Source organism: Ranitomeya variabilis, chromosome 5 (assembly GCF_051348905.1).
Source record: "Ranitomeya variabilis isolate aRanVar5 chromosome 5, aRanVar5.hap1, whole genome shotgun sequence".
Taxonomy (NCBI): Eukaryota; Metazoa; Chordata; class Amphibia; order Anura; family Dendrobatidae; genus Ranitomeya; species Ranitomeya variabilis.
Genome location: NC_135236.1, coordinates 212036464 through 212056908, shown reverse-complemented (window position 1 = coordinate 212056908; position 20445 = coordinate 212036464). Strand labels below are relative to the sequence as shown.

The 20445-nt window shown below is 41.4% G+C and overlaps 1 protein-coding gene across 2 annotated transcripts in view; it reads left to right on the top strand.

The window, feature by feature from the left end:
* WDR72 (WD repeat domain 72) overlaps positions 1-20445 on the top strand; it is a 563678-nt gene that overhangs the window by 376042 nt on the left and 167191 nt on the right. For both annotated transcript variants that reach the window (XM_077263771.1, XM_077263769.1), the window contains exon 16: positions 14028-14836. In XM_077263771.1, the coding sequence (XP_077119886.1) occupies positions 14028-14836 (809 nt within the window). The remainder of the gene's footprint in view (positions 1-14027; positions 14837-20445) is intronic.

Below are 20445 nucleotides of genomic sequence, written 5' to 3'. Positions count from 1 at the left end.
TAAACTTAAACCTGTCTCCGGAAAACAGTTCAGGAATCGGTATTTTAGGTTCTGACCTAGGATTTCTGATAACATAGTCTTGTATGCCCTGCACACGAGTAGCCAGCTGGTCCACACTTGTAATCAAGGTCTGGACATTCATGTCTGCAGCAAGCATAGCCACTCTGAGGTAAAGGGGAAGAAGAAAGAAAAAAAAAACTCAGAATCTTCTTTCTTATAATCCCTCTTCTGCAATGCATTAAACATTTAATACTGGCCTGGCAAACTGTTATGACCCCAATGGCGAGGGTCTCAGAGGAACGTGGAAGTCTGCAGAATACAAAAATCCAGCTCATAGGGCAGTGGTAACTGGGTTGACCATATAACTACTCCTAACGCCAACACTAGAAGTAGCCGGGGATCATTCCTACGTTGATTCTAGATGACACGCGCCAGCCGGAGAATCTAGCTACCCCTAGTAGAGGAAAACAAAGACCTTTCTTGCCTCCAGAGAAGGGGACCCCAAAGCTGGATAGAAGCCCCCCACAAATAATGACGGTGAGGTAAGAGGAAATGACAAACACAGAAATGAATCAGGTTTAGCACAGAGAGGCCCGCTTACTGATAGCAGAATAAAGAAAGGTAACTTATATGGTCAACAAAAACCCTATCAAAATCCACACTGGAAATTCAAGAACCCCCGAACCGTCTAACGGTCCGGGGGGAGAACACCAGCCCCCTAGAGCTTCCAGCAAAGGTCAGGATATAGATTTGGAACAAGCTGGACAAAAATACAAAACCAAAACAAATAGCAAAAAGCAAAAGGCAGACTTAGCTGATATAACTGGAACCAGGATCAGTAGACAAGAGCACAGCAGACTAGCTCTGATAACTACGTTGCCAGGCATAGAACTGAAGGTCCAGGGAGCTTATATAGCAACACCCCTAACTAACGACCCAGGTGCGGATAAAAGGAATGACAGAAAAACCAGAGTCAAAAAACTAGTAACCACTAGAGGGAGCAAAAAGCAAATCACAACAGTTGGCATCCTAAATAAACAAGAATGGTGCCCCCGCTCTACGGCACAACTCCTTTGCTCACTTGCTGCCTCTTCCTCCCTGTTCTGGTTATGCAATCAGCAAAAAATGAGTAAGGCGTTCTTCACATATCCTGGTAATTCCTGCTGTCAGCTGACATCAAGCCCAGGGGTTAGTAATGGAGAGGCATTTATAAGACACCTCATTACTAACTCTATAGTAAGTTTTGAAATAAACACACAGCAACAATAAAATCCTTTACTTGAAATAAAACTCAGCACCCTGTTTAAAAAAAAAAAAAAAAAAGTTATTCTCACCTTTATGCCTGAAAACCATAAAACATATCCCTCGCCTGTCCAACATGAAGATCCATCCAAATCCATTCTGTCCCATGCAACATCTGAATTTCAAACTGAACTGTAGCATGATGCCACGGTTCCGGCTAAAATCCCAGAGATACTGAGCTCCTGAGAACGTAGCTTCAGTGATGAGCGCTGACATCATAGAGATTACCGCTGTTCACTGAATCTATGATTTCCACTGGCAATTCACTGTGAGCGGCCCAATGAACTGTGGTGACCTCAATTAGATCACCAAAAGCAGTGGGAGAATTTTCAGAAGTGGACATCACACCGGAAAATAAACACAATCGTGTTACATAATGTATTTTATTTGTTACATAAGTCACAGGAAGACTGAACCTAGTGTTTAAAACCTGGCATTAACACGTTGTTCTTTTTTTTCATTTCCACGATTGCAGGCACACCAGTAGTCAGGCAGTCAGAAAATATTTGTTTGGGAATTTGTACGTATCCATAAACCATCCTGTGATTTATTATGTACAAACTCAGGTAATTTCTATTTATTTTAACTAGATATATACCAGTAGAAAATATTAACAGTGGTCTTATTTCTATGAGGAAATATTATTTTACATACCGTATGGTCAGAGCTAGGGGTCAGTACAGGATTATGACCTGGTAATTCTTGCCAAGTCAAGTGAAGCAGAAGAATTGCCTGTCTGCTAGGTGGTCCCCACTTTAATTGGTAATGATAGCAGGTATTCTCAGTAAAGTCATTGCTGAAAGAAAACAAAAAGTATCCAATATAGTAATTTATTACCAGTCAGTAGGTTTTGCACACTGGGTTGTTTTACCCCTGCAGTGGCCAGAGAAAGCGAAAAGGTACTCTAACACTTAGCCGAAAATGGAAGCCCTGCTGCTAGTAGAGATGCATGGTGGTCAAATGATTGCCTATGCCATTAGCTTGGTAATGTTTTCTCTATTGTAAACTCAGATCCCTGAGCTCCTTGTGTGCATCAGCTGCAGATTGAAGGCTTTCTCGTTTGTGTTCTATTTGTACTGCCAATCATTGCTGTGCTATCCACCAAGTGAATTTTAAGAAGCCAACTTTTTTCCTTATTGACAGCCATCTGTTGAACAAGCTGTGCGCCCTGACACTCAGAAGAGAGAGAGACAGAGAACTATGTTTTCACTCAGGACTTCAAGATGTCTTTATTAAATCAATGTGGCTATAGCCCAATATTTTAACATTTTGCGCTTTTACAGTATTATTTTTTTTTGTTAGAATCTACTACAAAACAGAATAGGCAGTAAAAATTATGTTCTTCTTTATGTGCATTCTACAACAATACACGGGCATTGGGTTTAGAAATGCCCTTTTTTAAATGCCTTAATTTTGTCCTTAATGACCAAGGCAATTTTTGCAATTCTGACCACTTTCAGTTTATGAAGTTATAGCTCTGGAATGTTTTAATATATCCCACTGATTCTGAGGCTGTTCTTTCGTGACATATTGTACTTCATGATAGTGGTAAAATTATTTGATATGATTTGCGTTAAAAGCAGAAATTTGGCAAAAATATAGAAAATTTAGCAATTTAAAAAATTGTATTTTTATGCCCTTAAACTACTGAGTGATGTCAGGCAAAATAGTAAAAAAAATTACATTTCCCGCAGGTCTACTTTATATTAGCACAATTTTGGAAACATACATTTTTTTTGTTAGGACGTTATAAGGGTTAAAGTTTGACCAGCGATTTCTCATTTTTCTAACAAAATTTGCAAAGCCATTTTTAGGGACCACCTCACATTTGAAGTGAGTTTGGGGGGTCAATATAACAGAAAATACCCAAAAGTGACACCATTCTAAAAAATTGCATCCCTCAGGGTGTGCAAAACCACATTAAAGAAGTTTATTTACCCTTCAGGTGCTTCACGAGAACTAAAGCAATGAGGAAGGAGAAAATGAACATTTTTCTTTTTTCACAAACAATTTACTTTGGAATCAAACTTTTTTTTAATTTCACAAGGATATCAGGAGAAAATGGACAACAAAATTTGTTGTGCAATTTCTCCTGAGTACGCCGATACCCCGTATGTGGGTGAAAGCCACTAGGTGTATGGCAGGGCTAAGAATGGAGGGAGCACCATTTGACTTTTTGAACTCAAAATTGGCTGGAATAAATGGCAAGCCCCATGTCACATTGGGAGACCCCTGACGTACCTAAACAGTGGAAAACCCTCAATTCTGACTCCAATCCTAACACAGCCCTAACCCCAACCTTAACCCCAACACAGCCCTAACCGTAATCCCAACCCTAACCACAATCATAGCCCTAACACAACCCTAATCCTAACCCCAACATCACCATAACCCTCAACACCACCCTAACCCCAACACCACCCTAACCACAACACCACAGCCATAGCCCCAACCGTAACCCCAACACAACTGTAACCCCCAACACAACCATAACCTCAACTCAACCCTAACCCTAGCTCTAGCGCTAACCCTAGCCCCAACCCTAACCCTAGCCCCAACCCTAAACGTAGCCCAACACTAAACCTAGCTCTAACCCAACCCTAAACCTAATGCTAGATCTAACCCCAACCCTAACCCTAACTGCAAAGAGTGGAAAAAAAACTTTTTTTTAAATTTTATTACTTGTACCTAACTAAGGGGGTGACAAAGGGGGTTTGATTTACAATTTTTTTGTATTTTAATCACTGTGATAGGGTCTATCATAGTGATCAAAATGAACCAATAGGAAAAACCTCCTATTTGTGCTGGCTGGCAGATCTCGGCGGGCGCATTGCGCATGTGCCCGCCATTTTCTTCCGAGAAAGTTACACATAATGGGGGGCTCTGGAGACCCCATTTCTCTCTCCTCTGGTATGCTAGATCATATCAGAGGAGAGAGAAATGAATGGAAAATTGGATTTTTTTTTGTGATTGCCGTTATTCGGTGAATAACAGCGATCACGAGAATGGGGACGATAAAATCCGACCTGAATCATGCTCTATGGGGTAAAAAAGAGAACAATGGGGGCACCACGATCAATGGGACTCAAACCAGGGCCTAAGAACTGCTAAGTGCAATGTTTAAAGAGAAAAGGTAGGCCTTACAAAACGGGAGCTTTATTAACACAGCTTTATTATACACGTATGCAAAAGGCAGAACACATTAAAAGCATTTAAAACAAGGGGATGTAACATATCCCTGAATAGACAAAAGCCCGTGGTAAGGCCACAAAACCGCACCAACCCGTGCAGGGTAAAATACACATGCCCATAAATGTAGGTAGCCTAGCCTGAATAATAGTATATTGGCTAAAAGTAACCAGCCCCCCTGGTCCCATGCAATCACTCATGTAAAGAAACAAGGTGCATGCCTAAAGGCAACTTGACATACACCCCATAATACTGTGCCATGAAGTCTGTAAATGAGACAAAATATGCAAAAAAAACCCAAAAAACATAAACATAAGCATGAGACCAGCCAAACAAATGCTACATGCAGAGATATCAAATACCCACCTAAAGAAAGAAAGAAACCGGTAACCTAAGATGAAAGGGCAAGCATGAAATGCATGAAATAGCCCATGAGTACCGGTGGTGGGCAAGACTACAGGGGCATGTGTACCCTGGAGAGAGTGAGTGCGGGCAGCAGACACCCAACGCGTGTCGCCACGCTCCGGTGGCTTCGTCACCCCTTGTTTCTTTACATGAGTGATTGCATGGGACCAGGGGGGCTGGTTACTTTTAGCCAATATACTATTACTCAGGCTAGGCTACCTACATTTATGGGCATGTGTATTTTACCCTGCATGAGTTGGTGCGGTTTTGTGGCCTTACCACGGGCTTTTGTCTATTCAGGGATATGTTACATCCCCTTGTTTTAAATGCTTTTAATGTGTTCTGCCTTTTGCATACGTGTATAATAAAGCTGTGTTTTTGTATTTACATGGTGGTGACTCCCGTTTTGTAAGGCCTACCCTTTCTCTTTAAACATGCTCTATGGGGTCTCAGCTACCCCCAGTAACTGAAAGCCTGGAGATTTTCCAATGCTGGGGAGCGCTATACCCTTATTTCTCAGCACCCTTAAAAAGCGGCACTGAGGAATAAGTACCCTTAGCTTCTGCCGTTAAAAGGCGTATCGGCGGTCGTTAAGGGGTTAAGAAATTCTGAGTTAAAAACAAGAGATCTTATAACCCACATGTACTTGATGGAATTGAAAGCAGATTCCTTGACAGATTCCTTGACAGATATTATAGATCTTCCCTGTTGTGAGTTTAAATAGTGAAGGGAGAGTGCACCAATAAGTCAAATGGAATATCAGCAGACTTAAACCAAAGACTCCTAATTTCTTTCTTTCCAAAATAAACAGTACACCTGCATAAGGGTACTGTCACACAGTGCAATTTTGATCGCTACGACGGCACGATCCGTGACGTCGCAGCGTCGTATGATTATCGCTCCAGCGTCGTAGACTGCGGTCACACGTTGCAATCACGGTGCTGGAGCGATGCCTAAGTCCCCGGGTAACAGTACATACTTACATTCCGGTGTCTGTCCCCCGGCGTTCTGCTTCTCTGCACTGTGTAAGCACCATAGCTGGAAAGCACAGCGGTGACGTCACCGCATCACCGCTGTGCTCGCTTTCCGGCCGGCAGGCGCTCACAGTGCAGAGAAGCTGAGACGCCGGAGGACAGACACCGGAATGTAAGTATGTACTGTTTGTTTTTTTTACATTTACGCTGGTAACCAGGGTAAACATCGGGTTACTAAGCGCGGCCCTGCGCTTAGTTACCCGATGTTTACCCTGGTTACAAGCGAACACATCGCTGTCACACACAACGATCCAGCAATGTCAGCGGGTGATCAAGCGACGAAAGAAAGTTCCAAACGATCTGCTACGACGTACGATTCTCAGCAGGGTCCCTGATCGCTGCTGCGTGTCAGACACTGTGATATCGTAACGATATCGCTAGAACGTCACGAATCGTACCGTCGTAGCGATCAAAATTGCACTGTGTGACAGTACCCTAACTCATCTGAATGGTCATGTAGACTCCAAAGAGGACTTGGGATCAGTTAACGTTTGTGATCTTCTGATCCCAGATGCAGGATAGGTCCCAGCAGGGTGTGGCACACTTGTGACAAAAACTCAGTGTGCATAAAACCTTAGGCCTCTTTCACAGGTCCGTGTCTCCAGTATGTGTGGTGACAGTTCGCAGGCAGTGGCTGAGGAATATCCCGATCATCTGCTTCTGCTGTCACTGTTATTAGCGGCAGCAGCTTTCGGATGATGGGAGTTATTGTTCCAAAAGCCCCCACCTGTTGTCATCATTCGGACTTTAATATAATTCTCATCATTCTCCTCTGCTCCCGCCGATCGCTGGAAGAGCAGGGGAGAATGATGAGAGGGTCTTCAGCACCCGCTGCCGGGGAACAGAGCTTACCATAGCGCTTCTTCCCTGGCTGTCGTCCGTGTGCTACTGATGCAGCACACAGTTGCCACACGTGTGCCGCAAACGAATTACACACACAGACACAAGGACACGTATATCTCCGGTACCGTTTTTTCTGGTACTGGAAATATCAGGACGTTTGAAACCAGCCTTAGAGATCTTGTGTAGACAATGACTTGATGGCTCAGCATTGTATTGATGGCAATATATAAATAATACATACATTTGTTTATAACAATTGTGAGAGATGGTCTTGGTCTTGGTCTTTGCCCAACTCCATTTTCTCAGTTATGAGTAGTATGCATTTCTCTATTTTTATAATGCGGCGATGTAAGTGAATTTACTAAGACTTTAATTACTGTTTTACAATAAGTATGGCTTAACAGTATTGTGATGAACTAAACCAGAAAAAACTATAAGAATTTAATCTTAAATTAGATGTGCGAGCAGTACAAGTCAATTAAAGCTTCATAAGAACATAACTATAAAGTCACAGCACGCAGCCTTGCCTCAGTCATGAAAACGGAAATTCTCCAAGGTCCTCTTGAAGCAAAAAAGTTTACAGCCCATATATCAACAACAGAGTTGAGTAAAATGTGTTCAGTTTTAAAGAAGAAATAAGGAGGGTATTTGTCTTTCTGAGTGATTGCTCTCTGTGCATTCAATAATAATCTTGAAAGAAATTTCTTTGAGAACGGTTATGTTTCAAGTCTATAAAGAATAGTTCACAATAGGGGGAGTCCTGTGACTATAGCTGCAGGGGGAACTGGTGACATCCAGGAAAACTGTCAACTCTGCTGGCAATGGCAAGTAACTTGTGTTCGCGCAGGCATCTGTAAGTCACTACTACTGTGAGTAAAGATGGTCAAATATAACTCCTAAGGTTAAAACTGCTAGTGTTGAAAATATGAAATGCAGCTAGTGTATTAGAGGTAACATATTATAGTCAGGATCCAATAGTTGGCAAAGCCTTGTATTGTAGAGTCTATAAAGCTTACATGCTGTTACAGTTTGGAAATTTTTGCTTCAGTGTTATATGGACTAATGAATAAAGTAGTATATGATGGCGGTGTTAAAAGTGGCAAACGAAAAATTAATTTACTGCTAAATTGGCGATAACATTAGAAATAGAACAGAAGAGTTGGTTTTGCATAATATATACTAAGCAATTGATGAGGGATAATAATCTGCTCATGTAATTTTATATAAGGATTACATGTATTATTTTTACTCTTATTTGTAAGTTGCTGTAATTTACTGACAATGTTGAACAGTTTAGATAACAAATATTTACAGCAGTGGCCCCCAACTTGTGACTCAGGAGCCATGTACATTTTGTGGCCCACTGGACAGGCTGAGTTGTAACCATATTTTCGGCATTGTACTTGTATCCTAACCTCAAATAGTGTGATTAATTAGCATTTTATTTATTTTCTTCAGGATGCAGATAGGTTTAGGCTCTGTTCATATTATATTTTGGTCCTCATTTTATTTCTCAACAGGGAAAGTTGAATATTTATCCATAGACCCTTGTTTATTTGTTTATATATTATTTTTCACTATTCAGTACATTTTATAACTTTTTACAATAGGGGGAACTTAGAAGCATATTCCATAGTAAAGGAATATGCTTATCCAGTAGGACATTACATTTCCCATCAGAGGTATATGTCCAATATAGAGCGCTGGTCTGGTATCACTTTCATCAGTTGACAAAATCTGTAAATGAAGAAATACAGTATTGTCAGAAAGCCTGATGCTCCATGTTCACCCTCTTTTCATATAGGCTAGGTTTGATCATCCCTTGGTTACTGTATTTTTCTTGTTTTACTGATTCTTGATTTCTTGACTTCTGCTAATATCAGTTTCCATATCTGGTGGCTGCTTTCCATGATTTAGACCTTCTGACTATAATACTTTCTCAAACTCTGGTTCCGTACCTCAAGTCCTGTTGGTGAATGAGTGATGATGACTGATTAAGTAGACTGAGTTTTAGAAATCTCTGGTTTACAACTCTTCTATAAGATAGGGAAATAAAAGTTCCCATTTTATTGTTAGTTTATGATGCACAAATATATTTGTGAGAAACTTAAAAAACAAAAACAAAATAATTTCTTAGTTATTGTACCTCCAATGAGCCTTGTTTCTAAGTTGCTCACTATCTAGGGCTTGTCAGGGGCTAAACAGACAGAATCAATGTTGTCTCTGATCCTGGCCTAGAGGAGGAACCCAGCTGTCAGAAACCTGAGCACCCACTACAACTATCCATGGTCTCCAAAGGCATCATATACAGTACCATTGAACAAAGTCTCTTAGCAACTTAGAAAAAAGGCTTGAAGACACCAGCTGTAGTGCCTCATTCAAATATTAAGCAAGAGTAGTTGTGGTACTAGAACACTCATAAAGACACTGTACACAGTGCAAAGCAAGAGGATCATTCAGTTTTTCGTAGACACTTGAAGGCAACAACTGGTGGGCTTCATTAAAATATTTTGAAAGTGTAGTTGATGTACTCCTACACTTACAAAGGCTTTGCACAAAGTGTAAAGATAGGAAAAAAAATGATAAAGAGGAAATACAGTCATCCATAGACCCTTAAAGGCAACAACTTGCAGGCCTCAATAAAATATTTTGAAAGTGCAGTTGATGTACTCCTACAATCAAAGGCTTTGCACAAATAGGAAACAAGTATAAGGTCACTCAAATATAGAAATGTGCTAATGGTGAGTGCAGAGGCCGAGGCCGTGGGCAAGGTGAAACTGTGTCTGCTGCGGGAGCACAAAAAACAAATACATCATGTCTACCTAGCTCTCTGTCCCGCTTTGTAGGGGGGTGCAAAACACCACTCTTGAAGCCAGACCAGTGTGAAAAGGTTGTTGGATGGATAGCAGATAATGCTTCCAGACAGTTTGTAAGCTCCACCTTGTCTTCCAAATGGTTCAGTCTCAGTAACCATGATTTTGGACCACATAATCCTCACCCTGATCCTCGTTCCTCTCACCATGCCAAATGCCCGGGGACAAGTGATCCCATGCTTGGACACTCCAAAGAACTGTTTACATTTCCATTTACAGATTCTGGCCGCTCGCCCTTGTCGTTTCAAGTGGGACATGAGGAGATCGTAGGTAGTAATACTCAAATATTTGAACAGCTACGGTCACAAGAAGGCGGCGGTGGGAAAATGCAATTACTCTCGTAAGAGGTAGATGATGATTAGACACGATTGCCAACAAATGATGTTGTTAAGTCAGAAAGTCAGGAGGATGACCAGGGTGAAAAAGTGGAAGATGAAGTGGTGGACGATGAACTCAGTGACCAAACCTGGGAATGTGACATGCAGAGCAAAGACAGCAATGCTGAGTAGGAGGTATCAGCAGCACCACAACAGGCAAGAATAGGCAGTGGGGTGGCCAGAGACACAAGGCGGGCAACTGTTCCCCAGTGAAGTTGCCAAGCCAAGGGTTAGATGTTCCCGAGTCTGATGCTTTTTTGAAGACAGTCCAGTTAACCCAAAAAAGGCTATTTGCAACATTTTCCAACATCAGAAGGGGCAGCACAACTACCAGCCTGACCACCACCAGTATGCTCAAGCACATCACAGCAAAGCACCTGACTAGTTGGGCCGAATCACAACTAATCTCACTGAATTATACGCGAGAAGAAGAAATCCAAATAACATTTAAAACCAATATTTATTGATAGATAAAAATAATATGATAACAAAAGCAAAGAATACCGTAGGGGACACCTCAGTACAAGGATATATGTATATATACACTCAATAAGATATGTAATAGTTAATACTAGAGAATAACTCTACTGCACTCAGAAAATGCCCACAAAAACATAACAGATCAATATGGACCCAATTCCAAAAAGTAACGTCCACAGCAAGGCAGTTTTGCATCAAATGGTCACATAATATGGCTAACATTCAATGCCCAGACAATACTATAATAACCTTAGAAGAGGTAATGTTATACAGCACAGTGGCCTCTATTTACTCTGGCAAAAATGCTGATCAAAAACACCTGTGATCCAAAACAACCAACTCTAGTGGACAAGTGTGGAAACATGATATCATAAAATGCATCCCCATCCCCGGAAGAAGCAGGAGGCGAAACGCGCATCGGGGTTAGGGGACACCATAAGCACAAGGTATTATACTCGCTTACTGCATTATATGATAGCATGTTTCCACACTTGTCCACTAGAGGTGGTTGTTTTGGATCACAGGTGTTTTTGATCAGCATTTTTGCCAGAGTAAATAGAGGCCACTGTGCTGTATAATATTACCTCTTCTAAGGTTATTATAGTATTGTCTGGGCATTGAATGTTGGTCATATTATGTGACCATTTGATGCAAAACTGCCTTGCTGTGGACGTTACATTTTGGAATTAGGTCCATATTGATCTATTATGTTTTTGTGGGCATTTTCTGAATGCAGTAGAGTTATTCTCTAGTATTAACTATTATATATCTTATTGAGTGTATATATACATATACAGTATTCTTGTACTGAGGTGTCCCCTATGGTATTCTTTGCTTTTTTTATCATGTTATTTTTAATATATATCAATAAACATTGGTTTTAAATGTTATTTGGGATCTCTTCTTCTTCTCGCGCATAATTATGTGAGATTTTTTGTTTTATATACCACCATAATGTAAGACTATCTATGTTAAACTGTTTAGATGACTAATTGATTACAGAAAAAAAGCATTTCAATGGTATGTGGTAGTTTTACATACCACTGTAATGTAACACTAACCACGTTAAACATGACATTGACAATATAGACAATTTTTTGTCATGTGCAGCAGCTATAAATTTAGCAATGAACTGCAAAGCCCTAAGCCCTGCCTAGAGGCTGTATGCTGCCACTCTCCCTGCTCTTGTAACTATTCCTAGGCTAAATGCAGAATGTATCTGATACAAAGAGCATAGCACAGGATTAATCCTTAGAAGGACTGTTAGTATGATGGTTGAGCATCAGCATCAGTATCGGCACTAGAGGACTCTGATTAAACTGCGTACACACAAGCCTGGGTAACTGTTCTCTACCTCCAATCACAACTGTCCCTGAGCTGTGAATTGGTGTCAGTTAGCCAAGCGAGGAATCGCCTGTCCTTTTTTAACCTCTGATGAGGTAATGCGGCCAATCAATTACAGTAATGCCACTAACAATATGGCTAAGGCATTAAAGTAACTGTCAGGCCAACCCAGCATGATTATTGGCTGTGTAACAGGCATCAAACATACGGGACAGGGATTCGAGCTTCAAATCCGGGCACCAACAAATGCTTGTCCAGTAACTAGCACATCCGAGCACCCAAATACTCGAGTGATATCCGAGTATCGCCGAGCACATTCGCTCATCCCTATTGATGACTCTTAATTTTTCATATTTTCTGAGATTTATAGTAATTATAGTAATGTGGTTAAAATATAAAGTAAAATTGCTTTATTGAAAATCTAAAATGCATTGTGAACTTTGTAAATGAAAGCTAAAAAACAATATGCAAAAAATTGTACAGGATTAAGGCTCCAAATAAGTGGAGTTTTAGGGGGTAATTCAGTATGCGATCTTGTTTACTACTTTGATTTGGCAGAATTAACTGTAAGGCTATGTGCACACGTTCAGGATTTCTTGCAGAAATTTCCTGAGCAAAACCGGACATTTTCTGCAAGAAATCCGCATACGGTTTTTTTGCATTTTTCTGCGTGTTTTTTATGCGTTTTTGTTTTGCGGATTTTTCCAGAGATTTCCCAATGCAATGATATAAAGGGAAATCTGCAAAATTAATGAACCGCGATGCTTTTTTTTCGTGGAAAAAAACGCATCATGTACACAAAAATTGCGGAATGCATTCTAAATGATGGGATGCATAATGTATGCGTTATTTATGCATTTTTGTAGTGTTTTTACAGCGAAAAAACGTGAAAAAAATGCAAAAAATCCACAACGTGTGCACACAGCCTAAATCGGACCTTTACTGAATACCAATATTATAATAGTCTTCATTTTAGTCAGAGAAAATCATTAAAAAGATGCATACAGCTGTATATTCACAAACTCTGCTACTATTATATATCACAAATGTTTCAATAATTCTCATTTGAAAAAACAAAACATATGTTTCCAAAACTTTAATATGGACAGTTTATCCTAAGGAGAGAACGTTAATTATGGATTGTGGAAAAGAATGTGACATTTAGGCAGGTGTAACTTTCCATTTTTGTTTATCAGGTATAGCTCTTTACATTTTATATTGGTTTGTTCAGATATTACTGTTCCATGTCATTTACTTGAATGGAATTTAGTTGCAAAAAACTGCAGTATAATTTATCACTAGTCATGAGTGAGTATACTCATTGCTCGGGTTTTCCCGAGCATGCTCGAGTGGTCTCCGAGTATTGGTTATAGGATGTTTCACCCCCAGCAGTTCGTCCCCAGCAGTTCATCCCTGGGTACAACCTGTTCGTGCCGCCAAGTTGAGTCGCAGGGCAGTAGGGTACTCGTACCGGGTCTTGTACTTGAAGGTGACATCACGGTGGCTGCGACCCGGTCCATGGCCCTGGGCGCCCAAGTAAAGGGAAAGGTCTTCAAAGGGAGTTTAAGAATAAAATTTGTTTATGACGCCATTCAGTCAGTAGGGACTGACGCTGCTTAAAGGGGTCCTCTGGGGTGATGGTATGGAAATTGGATGGTATAACTTCCCACAGGTGAAGTAAATGTACCTGGGGGCGAACTGCTGGGGGCAAACTGCTGGGGGCGAACTGCTGGGGGTGAAACATCCAATTCTCCCGAGTATTTGTAAATGCTCGGAGATTTAGTTTTTGTCAATGCAGCTGCATTATTTATGGCTGCTAGCCAGCCTGAGTACGTGTGGGGGTTGCCTGGTTGCTAGGGAATCCCCACATGTATTTAAGCTGTCTAGCAGCCGCAAATCATTCAGCTGCATCAACAGAAACGAAATCTCCGAGCACTCACAAATACTTGGAGACCACCCGAGCATGCTCGGGAAAACCCGAGCAACGAGTGTACTCAATCATCACTATTTATAGCAACTGCAAATAGTATAGAGCAGTGTCTGGAAAACAGAGAAGTGGAAGTGTTGGTAATGAGGAGACTCCATCAATATCAAAGTCCTGTAAAATTGCTTTAATTAAATTTGTAATGTGCAGAGTTACATAAATGTAATATTAACTAATTAAATTTTTTTAATCCTAGGCTATGGATTTCAACTACTCTTCAAGCCCCTTCACTGTATTGCCAGTACGATCTACTTATAGCATCAGTCTACATTTACTTCTATTTGACCTGGAAAAAGTTTTAGAACTTTTACAGTCCTCTCAAGCCAATGGACTAAAGTCAGCAAACTCTTTCCATAGCTATGATGCACTGAAAACAGCCAAGAGTTCCTCTGAAAAGAGACCATTGACACTAAAACGAAATAAAACTGCCGGATCATTGCATCAGATGGATGGACCAGTCTCTGAATCTACCACTAAAGAAACTATCAGCAGACTAGTTGAAGAAAGTAGTAGTGGCATCAAAAGACACAAGAAGTTCAAAAGCACCAAGAAAAACAAGAGCCAGTCTTCAGGCAAAATAGATGTTAACATGGTAACTGATGCAGCAAAACTCATACTCTCCTGTCTCTTACCTTGGGGTATAGACAAAGAACTGGACAATTTTTGCGTTCAGCATTTAGACATCCTAAAGCTTCAAGGATCTGTCACGTTTGGAGTGATATCAGGCATAGATCACTTGTGCTTGATGTTACCTGGGTGGAATCAAATAAACCATGACATGACTGGAGAACATTCACATAATCTATTGTCAAAGAAAGTGATTGAACTCTCTGCAAAATATTCTCTTGCAGCACAGAAACATCATAGCAAAAAGGAGCGAGTGGAGAGTTCCATCACAAATGCAATAAGCCTTCAAACTCTTCTATATTTCCTAAAAAAGTTATTTTATGTCAGTAAATCGCTGAAGATGGAATTGATTTCAAAATGTAGCAGTGAGTCTGGCAGGTAAAATATATTTTAAAAAATATTATCTTTCTTTTATTTTGAGATCCCATAAGCAAACATTGGCACTATATTTTAAAATGCTCCATGTTATGAACTATACTGTAGAAGAACAATTTCTGGAGAACTAACACTTCTGGCCTTCAAGTTCCTGTCAATTTTATATATTTTTTAGGATAATACAAATGTTATTCAGAACTCTTAGAAGATATAACCAGTCATAATATTCCTGTAATAATTACAATAAAGTTATTATATCATATTTTGTTAACATTTTACTAAAGACTTTCTTCCTGATCATCCTTTACATTGACAAATGGGTTTTTATTAATTTGTTATTATCAGATATTCTTTATATAATGGCCAGAAAAGAGATGGTTGTACTTTTGAAGCAAATTTGGCTTAGAGCTGTACCAAGGAGAAAAATATAAGGGGTAATCTATTCTTGACAATTAAACCCTTTAAAGGGGTATTTTCAGTTTATTAAATTACTTTATTTAGTTAACAACGTGAAAATAAGTAAGTTTACAATTGACTTGCATTTTCTATCTGCTATGCTTCTCTTGATATGAGAGAATTTATCTTACATAATAATGTACAGCTTGTTTCCATGGAGCTCAGCAACCAATGCTTGGCCAAGTGTGCACAGTGGTAATATTCCAAGCTGAGGAGTTAACTCTTAAGAACCCAGCCACCTCTCTCCAGGCCATTGGTTCCTATACAGCAGATAACTGTTCAGCCCCCACTGCTCCCAGATGAGTTCTCCTTATCAAGGCTCTTACTTTATTGAGATAGTTCAAATACACTGTTATATCTACTTATAAATATACAACCCCTGCAAAAATTATGGAATTACCAGCCTTGGAGGATGTTCATTCAGTTGTTTAATTTTGTAGAAAAAAAGCAGATCACAGACATGGCACAAAACTAATGTAATTTCAAATGGCAACTTTCTGGCTTTAAGAAACACTAAAATAAATCAAGAACAAAAAATGTGGTAGACAGTAATGGTTACTTTTTAACCAAGCATAGGGAAAAATTATGGAGTCACTCAATTCTGAGGAAAAAATTATGGAATCATGAAAAGCAAACAAACAAAAAACACTCCAAAACTAGTATTTTGTTGCACCACCTCTGGCTTTTATAACAGCCTGCAGTCTCTGAGGCATGGACTTAATGAGTGTCAAACAGTACTCTTCATCAATCTGGCTCCAACTTTCTCTGATTGCTGTTGCCAGATCAGCTTTGCAGGTTGGAGCCTTGTCATGGACCATTTTCTTCAACTTCCACCAAAGACTTTCGATTGGATTGAGATCCGGACTGTTTGCTGTTATGATCCTTAGTGGCTGAGGATCACAGAACTGACGAGCTAAGTAACTGAACATAGAACGAGCTCTAGGGAGGTGGTAACTGGACTGACCGCAATCCTGATTCTAACCAAACACACTAAAGGTAGCCGGTGAACGTGCCTGAATTCCTAGACGTCACGACGCAGCCTGAGAAACTAGCTACCCCTAGAGATAGAAAGTAAGACCTCACTTGCCTCAGAGAAATAACCACAAAGATATAGAAAGCCCCCAACAAATAATAACGGTGAGGTAAGGGGAAAATACAAATGAAGAAATGAAAACAGATTCAGCAAATAAGGCCCGCTAGTACTAGATAGCAGAAGACAGATAGGAAACTGTGCGGTCAGTAGAAAACCCTATACAAAATATCCACGCTGAGAATTCAAGAACCCCCCACACCAACTAACGGTGTGAGTGGAGAAACTCAGCCCTCTAGAGCTACCAGCAAGCAAGGAAATCACATATTAGCAAGCTGGACAAGGACAGATAATAAACCAAGAAACATATTGAACACTGATGATCAAAAAATGAACAAACAGAAACTTGGAGAGACTGATAACGAAGGTAGTCAGGAGAGATCAAAATAGCACTGAATACATCGACATCAGGCAACAACTGAAAGTCCAGGTGAGCTAAATAGGAAACCAACCAGCAGATAACGAGACAGCTGATCCCAGCCACAGACCTGCAGAATGACAAAAAGAGCCACCAGAGCCACCAGAGCCACCAGAGGGAGCCCAAAGATAGCACTCACACAGTACCACTTGTGACCACAAGAGGGAGCCCAAAAACAGAGTTCACAACAGTACCCCCCCCTTGAGGAGGGGTCACCGAACCCTCATCAAAACCCCCAGGGCGATCAGGATGAGCAACATGGAAGGCATGAACCAAATCGGCCGCATGAACATCAGAGGCAACAACCCAGGAATTATCCTCCTGACCATAGCCCTTCCACTTAACCAAATACTGAAGCCTCCGTCTAGAAATACGAGAATCCAAGATCTTCTCCACTACGTACTCCAATTCTCCCTCAACCAGCACCGGAGCAGGGGGCTCAACAGAAGGAACCACAGACACAGGGTTAAGGATTTCCAAAATCTTATAAGGACCGATGAAGCGAGGCTTGAACTTAGGAGAGGAGACCTTCATAGGAACATACCGAGAAGACAGCCATACCAAATCCCCAACACGAAGTTGGGGACCCACACCGCGACGGCGGTTGGCAAAGCGCTGAGCCTTCTCCTGTGACAACTTCAAATTGTCCACCACATGGTTCCAAATCTGCTGCAACCTATCCACCACAGAATCCACCCCAGGACAGTCAGACGGCTCCACCTGATCCGAGGAAAAACGAGGATGAAAGCCAGAATTACAAAAAAAAGGCGAAACCAAAGTAGCAGAACTAGCCCGATTATTAAGGGCAAACTCGGCCAATGGCAAAAAAGTAACCCAATCATCCTGATCAGCAGAAACAAAACATCTTAAATAAGTATAAAAAGGTCTGATTAGTTCGCTCGGTTTGGCCATTCGTCTGAGGATGGAAGGCAGACGAAAAAGACAAATCAATGCCCATCTTAGCACAAAAGATCCGCCAAAATCTGGACACAAACTGGGATCCTCTGTCTGACACAATATTTTCAGGGATGCCGTGTAAGCGAACCACATTCTGAAAAAATAGAGGAACCAAATCGGAGGAGGAAGGCAACTTAGGCAAGGGCACCAAATGGACCATTTTAGAAAAACGATCACACACCACCCAGATGACAGACATTCTCTGAAAGACTGGAAGATCCGAAATAAAATCCATGGAAATGTGCGTCCAAGGCCTCTTTGGGACAGGCAAAGGCAAAAGCAAACCGCTGGCACGAGAACAGCAAGGCTTAGCCCGAGCACAAATCCCACAGGACTGCACAAAGGAACGCACATCCCGCGACAAGGAAGGCCAACAGAAGGATCTAGCCACCAAATCTCTGGTACCAAAAATCCCAGGATGACCTGCCAACACCGAAGAATGAACCCCGGAAATAACTCTGCTGGTCCATCTATCTGGGACAAACAGTCTCTCTGGTGGACAACGGTCAGGTCTATCCGCCTGAAATTCCTGCAGCACTCGTCGCAAATCTGGGGAAATGGCAGACAAAATCACTCCCTCTCTGAGGATACCAGCCGGCTCTGAAACTCCCGGAGAGTCAGGCACAAAACTCCTAGAAAGAGCATCAGCCTTCACGTTCTTCGAACCAGGCAGGTACGAGACCATGAAATCGAAACGGGAGAAAAACAACGACCAACGAGCCTGTCTAGGATTCAGCCGCTTGGCACACTCGAGATAGATCAGATTTTTGTGATCAGTCAAGACCACCACACGATGCTTAGATCCCTCGAGCCAATGTCGCCACTCCTCAAATGCCCACTTCATAGCCAACAACTCCCGATTACCAACATCATAATTCCGCTCGGCAGGCGAAAACTTTCTTGAAAAGAAGGCACAAGGCTTCATCACAGAGCAATCAGAGCTTCTCTGCGACAAAACAGCCCCTGCTCCAATCTCAGAAGCATCAACCTCGACCTGAAAAGGAAGAGATATATCAGGCTGACATAAAACTGGAGCCGAAGAAAACCGGCGCTTCAGCTCCTGAAAGGCTTCCACAGCCGCAGAAGACCAATTAGTCACATCAGAACCCTTCTTGGTCAAATCCGTCAAGGGTTTAACCACGCCAGAAAAATTAGCAATGAAGCGACGGTAAAAATTAGCAAAACCCAAGAACTTCTGAAGACTCTTAACAGATGTAGGCTGAGTCCAGTCATGAATAGCCTGGACCTTGACTGGGTCCATCTCAATAGTAGAAGGAGAAAAAATAAAACCCAAAAAGGAAACCTTCTGTACTCCGAAGAGACATTTTGAGCCCTTCACAAATAAGGCATTAGCACGCAGGACCTGAAATACCATCCTGACCTGCTTCACATGGGACTCCCAATCCTCAGAAATACCAAAATGTCATCCAGATACACAATCATAAATTTATCCAGATATTCTCGGAAGATGTCATGCATGAAGGACTGAAACACAGAAGGAGCATTAGAGAGTCCAAAAGGCATCACCAAGTACTCAAAATGGCCTTCGGGCGTATTAAATGCTGTTTTCCATTCATCCCCCTGCTTAATACGCACAAGGTTATACGCACCACGAAGATCTATCTTGGTGAACCAACTGGATCCCTTAATCCGAGCAAACAGATCAGACAATAATGGCAAAGGATACTGAAATTTGACCGTGATTTTATTTAGAAGACGATAATCTATACAAGGTCTCAGAGAACCATCCTTCTTGGCCACAAAAAGAATCCTGCACCAAGAAGGGATGAGGATGGCCGAATATGTCCCTTCTCCAAAGACTCCTTTATATAACTCCGCATAGCGGCATGTTCTGGTACAGACAAATTAAAAAGTCGTCCCTTAGGGAACTTACTACCAGGAATCAAATTTATAGCACAATCACAATCCCTATGAGGAGGCAGGGCACCGGATCTGGGCTCATCAAATACATCCTGGTAGTCCGACAAAAACTCAGGGACCTCAGAAGGAGTGGAAGAAGCAGTGGACACCAAAGGAGCATCGCCATGAATCCCCTGGCAACCCCAACTTGACACAGACATAGCTTTCCAATCCAGAACTGGATTATGGGCCTGCAACCATGGCAGACCCAAAACGACAACATCATGCAAATTATGCAGCACAAGAAAGCGAATCACCTCCTGATGTACAGGAGTCATGCACATGGTCACTTGAGTCCAATACTGAGGCTTATTCTCAGCCAATGGTGTAGCATCAATTCCCCTCAGTGGAATAGGGATTTTTAAAGGCTCCAGGACCAAACCACAGCGCCTGGCAAAAGACAAATCCATCAGATTCAGGGCAGCACCTGAATCCACAAAAGCCATAACCGAGTAGGATGACAAAGAACAAATTAAAGTAACAGACAAAATGAATTTAGGCTGTATAGTACCAACGGTGACAGATTTAGCGATTTTTTTTAAGCGCTCAGAGCATGCTGAGATAACATGAGTAGAATCACCACAGCAAAAGCACAACCCATTTTGACGTCTATGACTTTGCCGCTCAATTCTGGTCAGAATTCTGTCACATTGCATAGACTCAGGTCTCTGTTCAGAAAACACCGCCAGATGGTGCGCAGATTTGCGCTCCCGCAAACGCCGATCAATCTGAATGGCCAAAGCCATTGAGTCATTCAGACTTGCAGGCGTG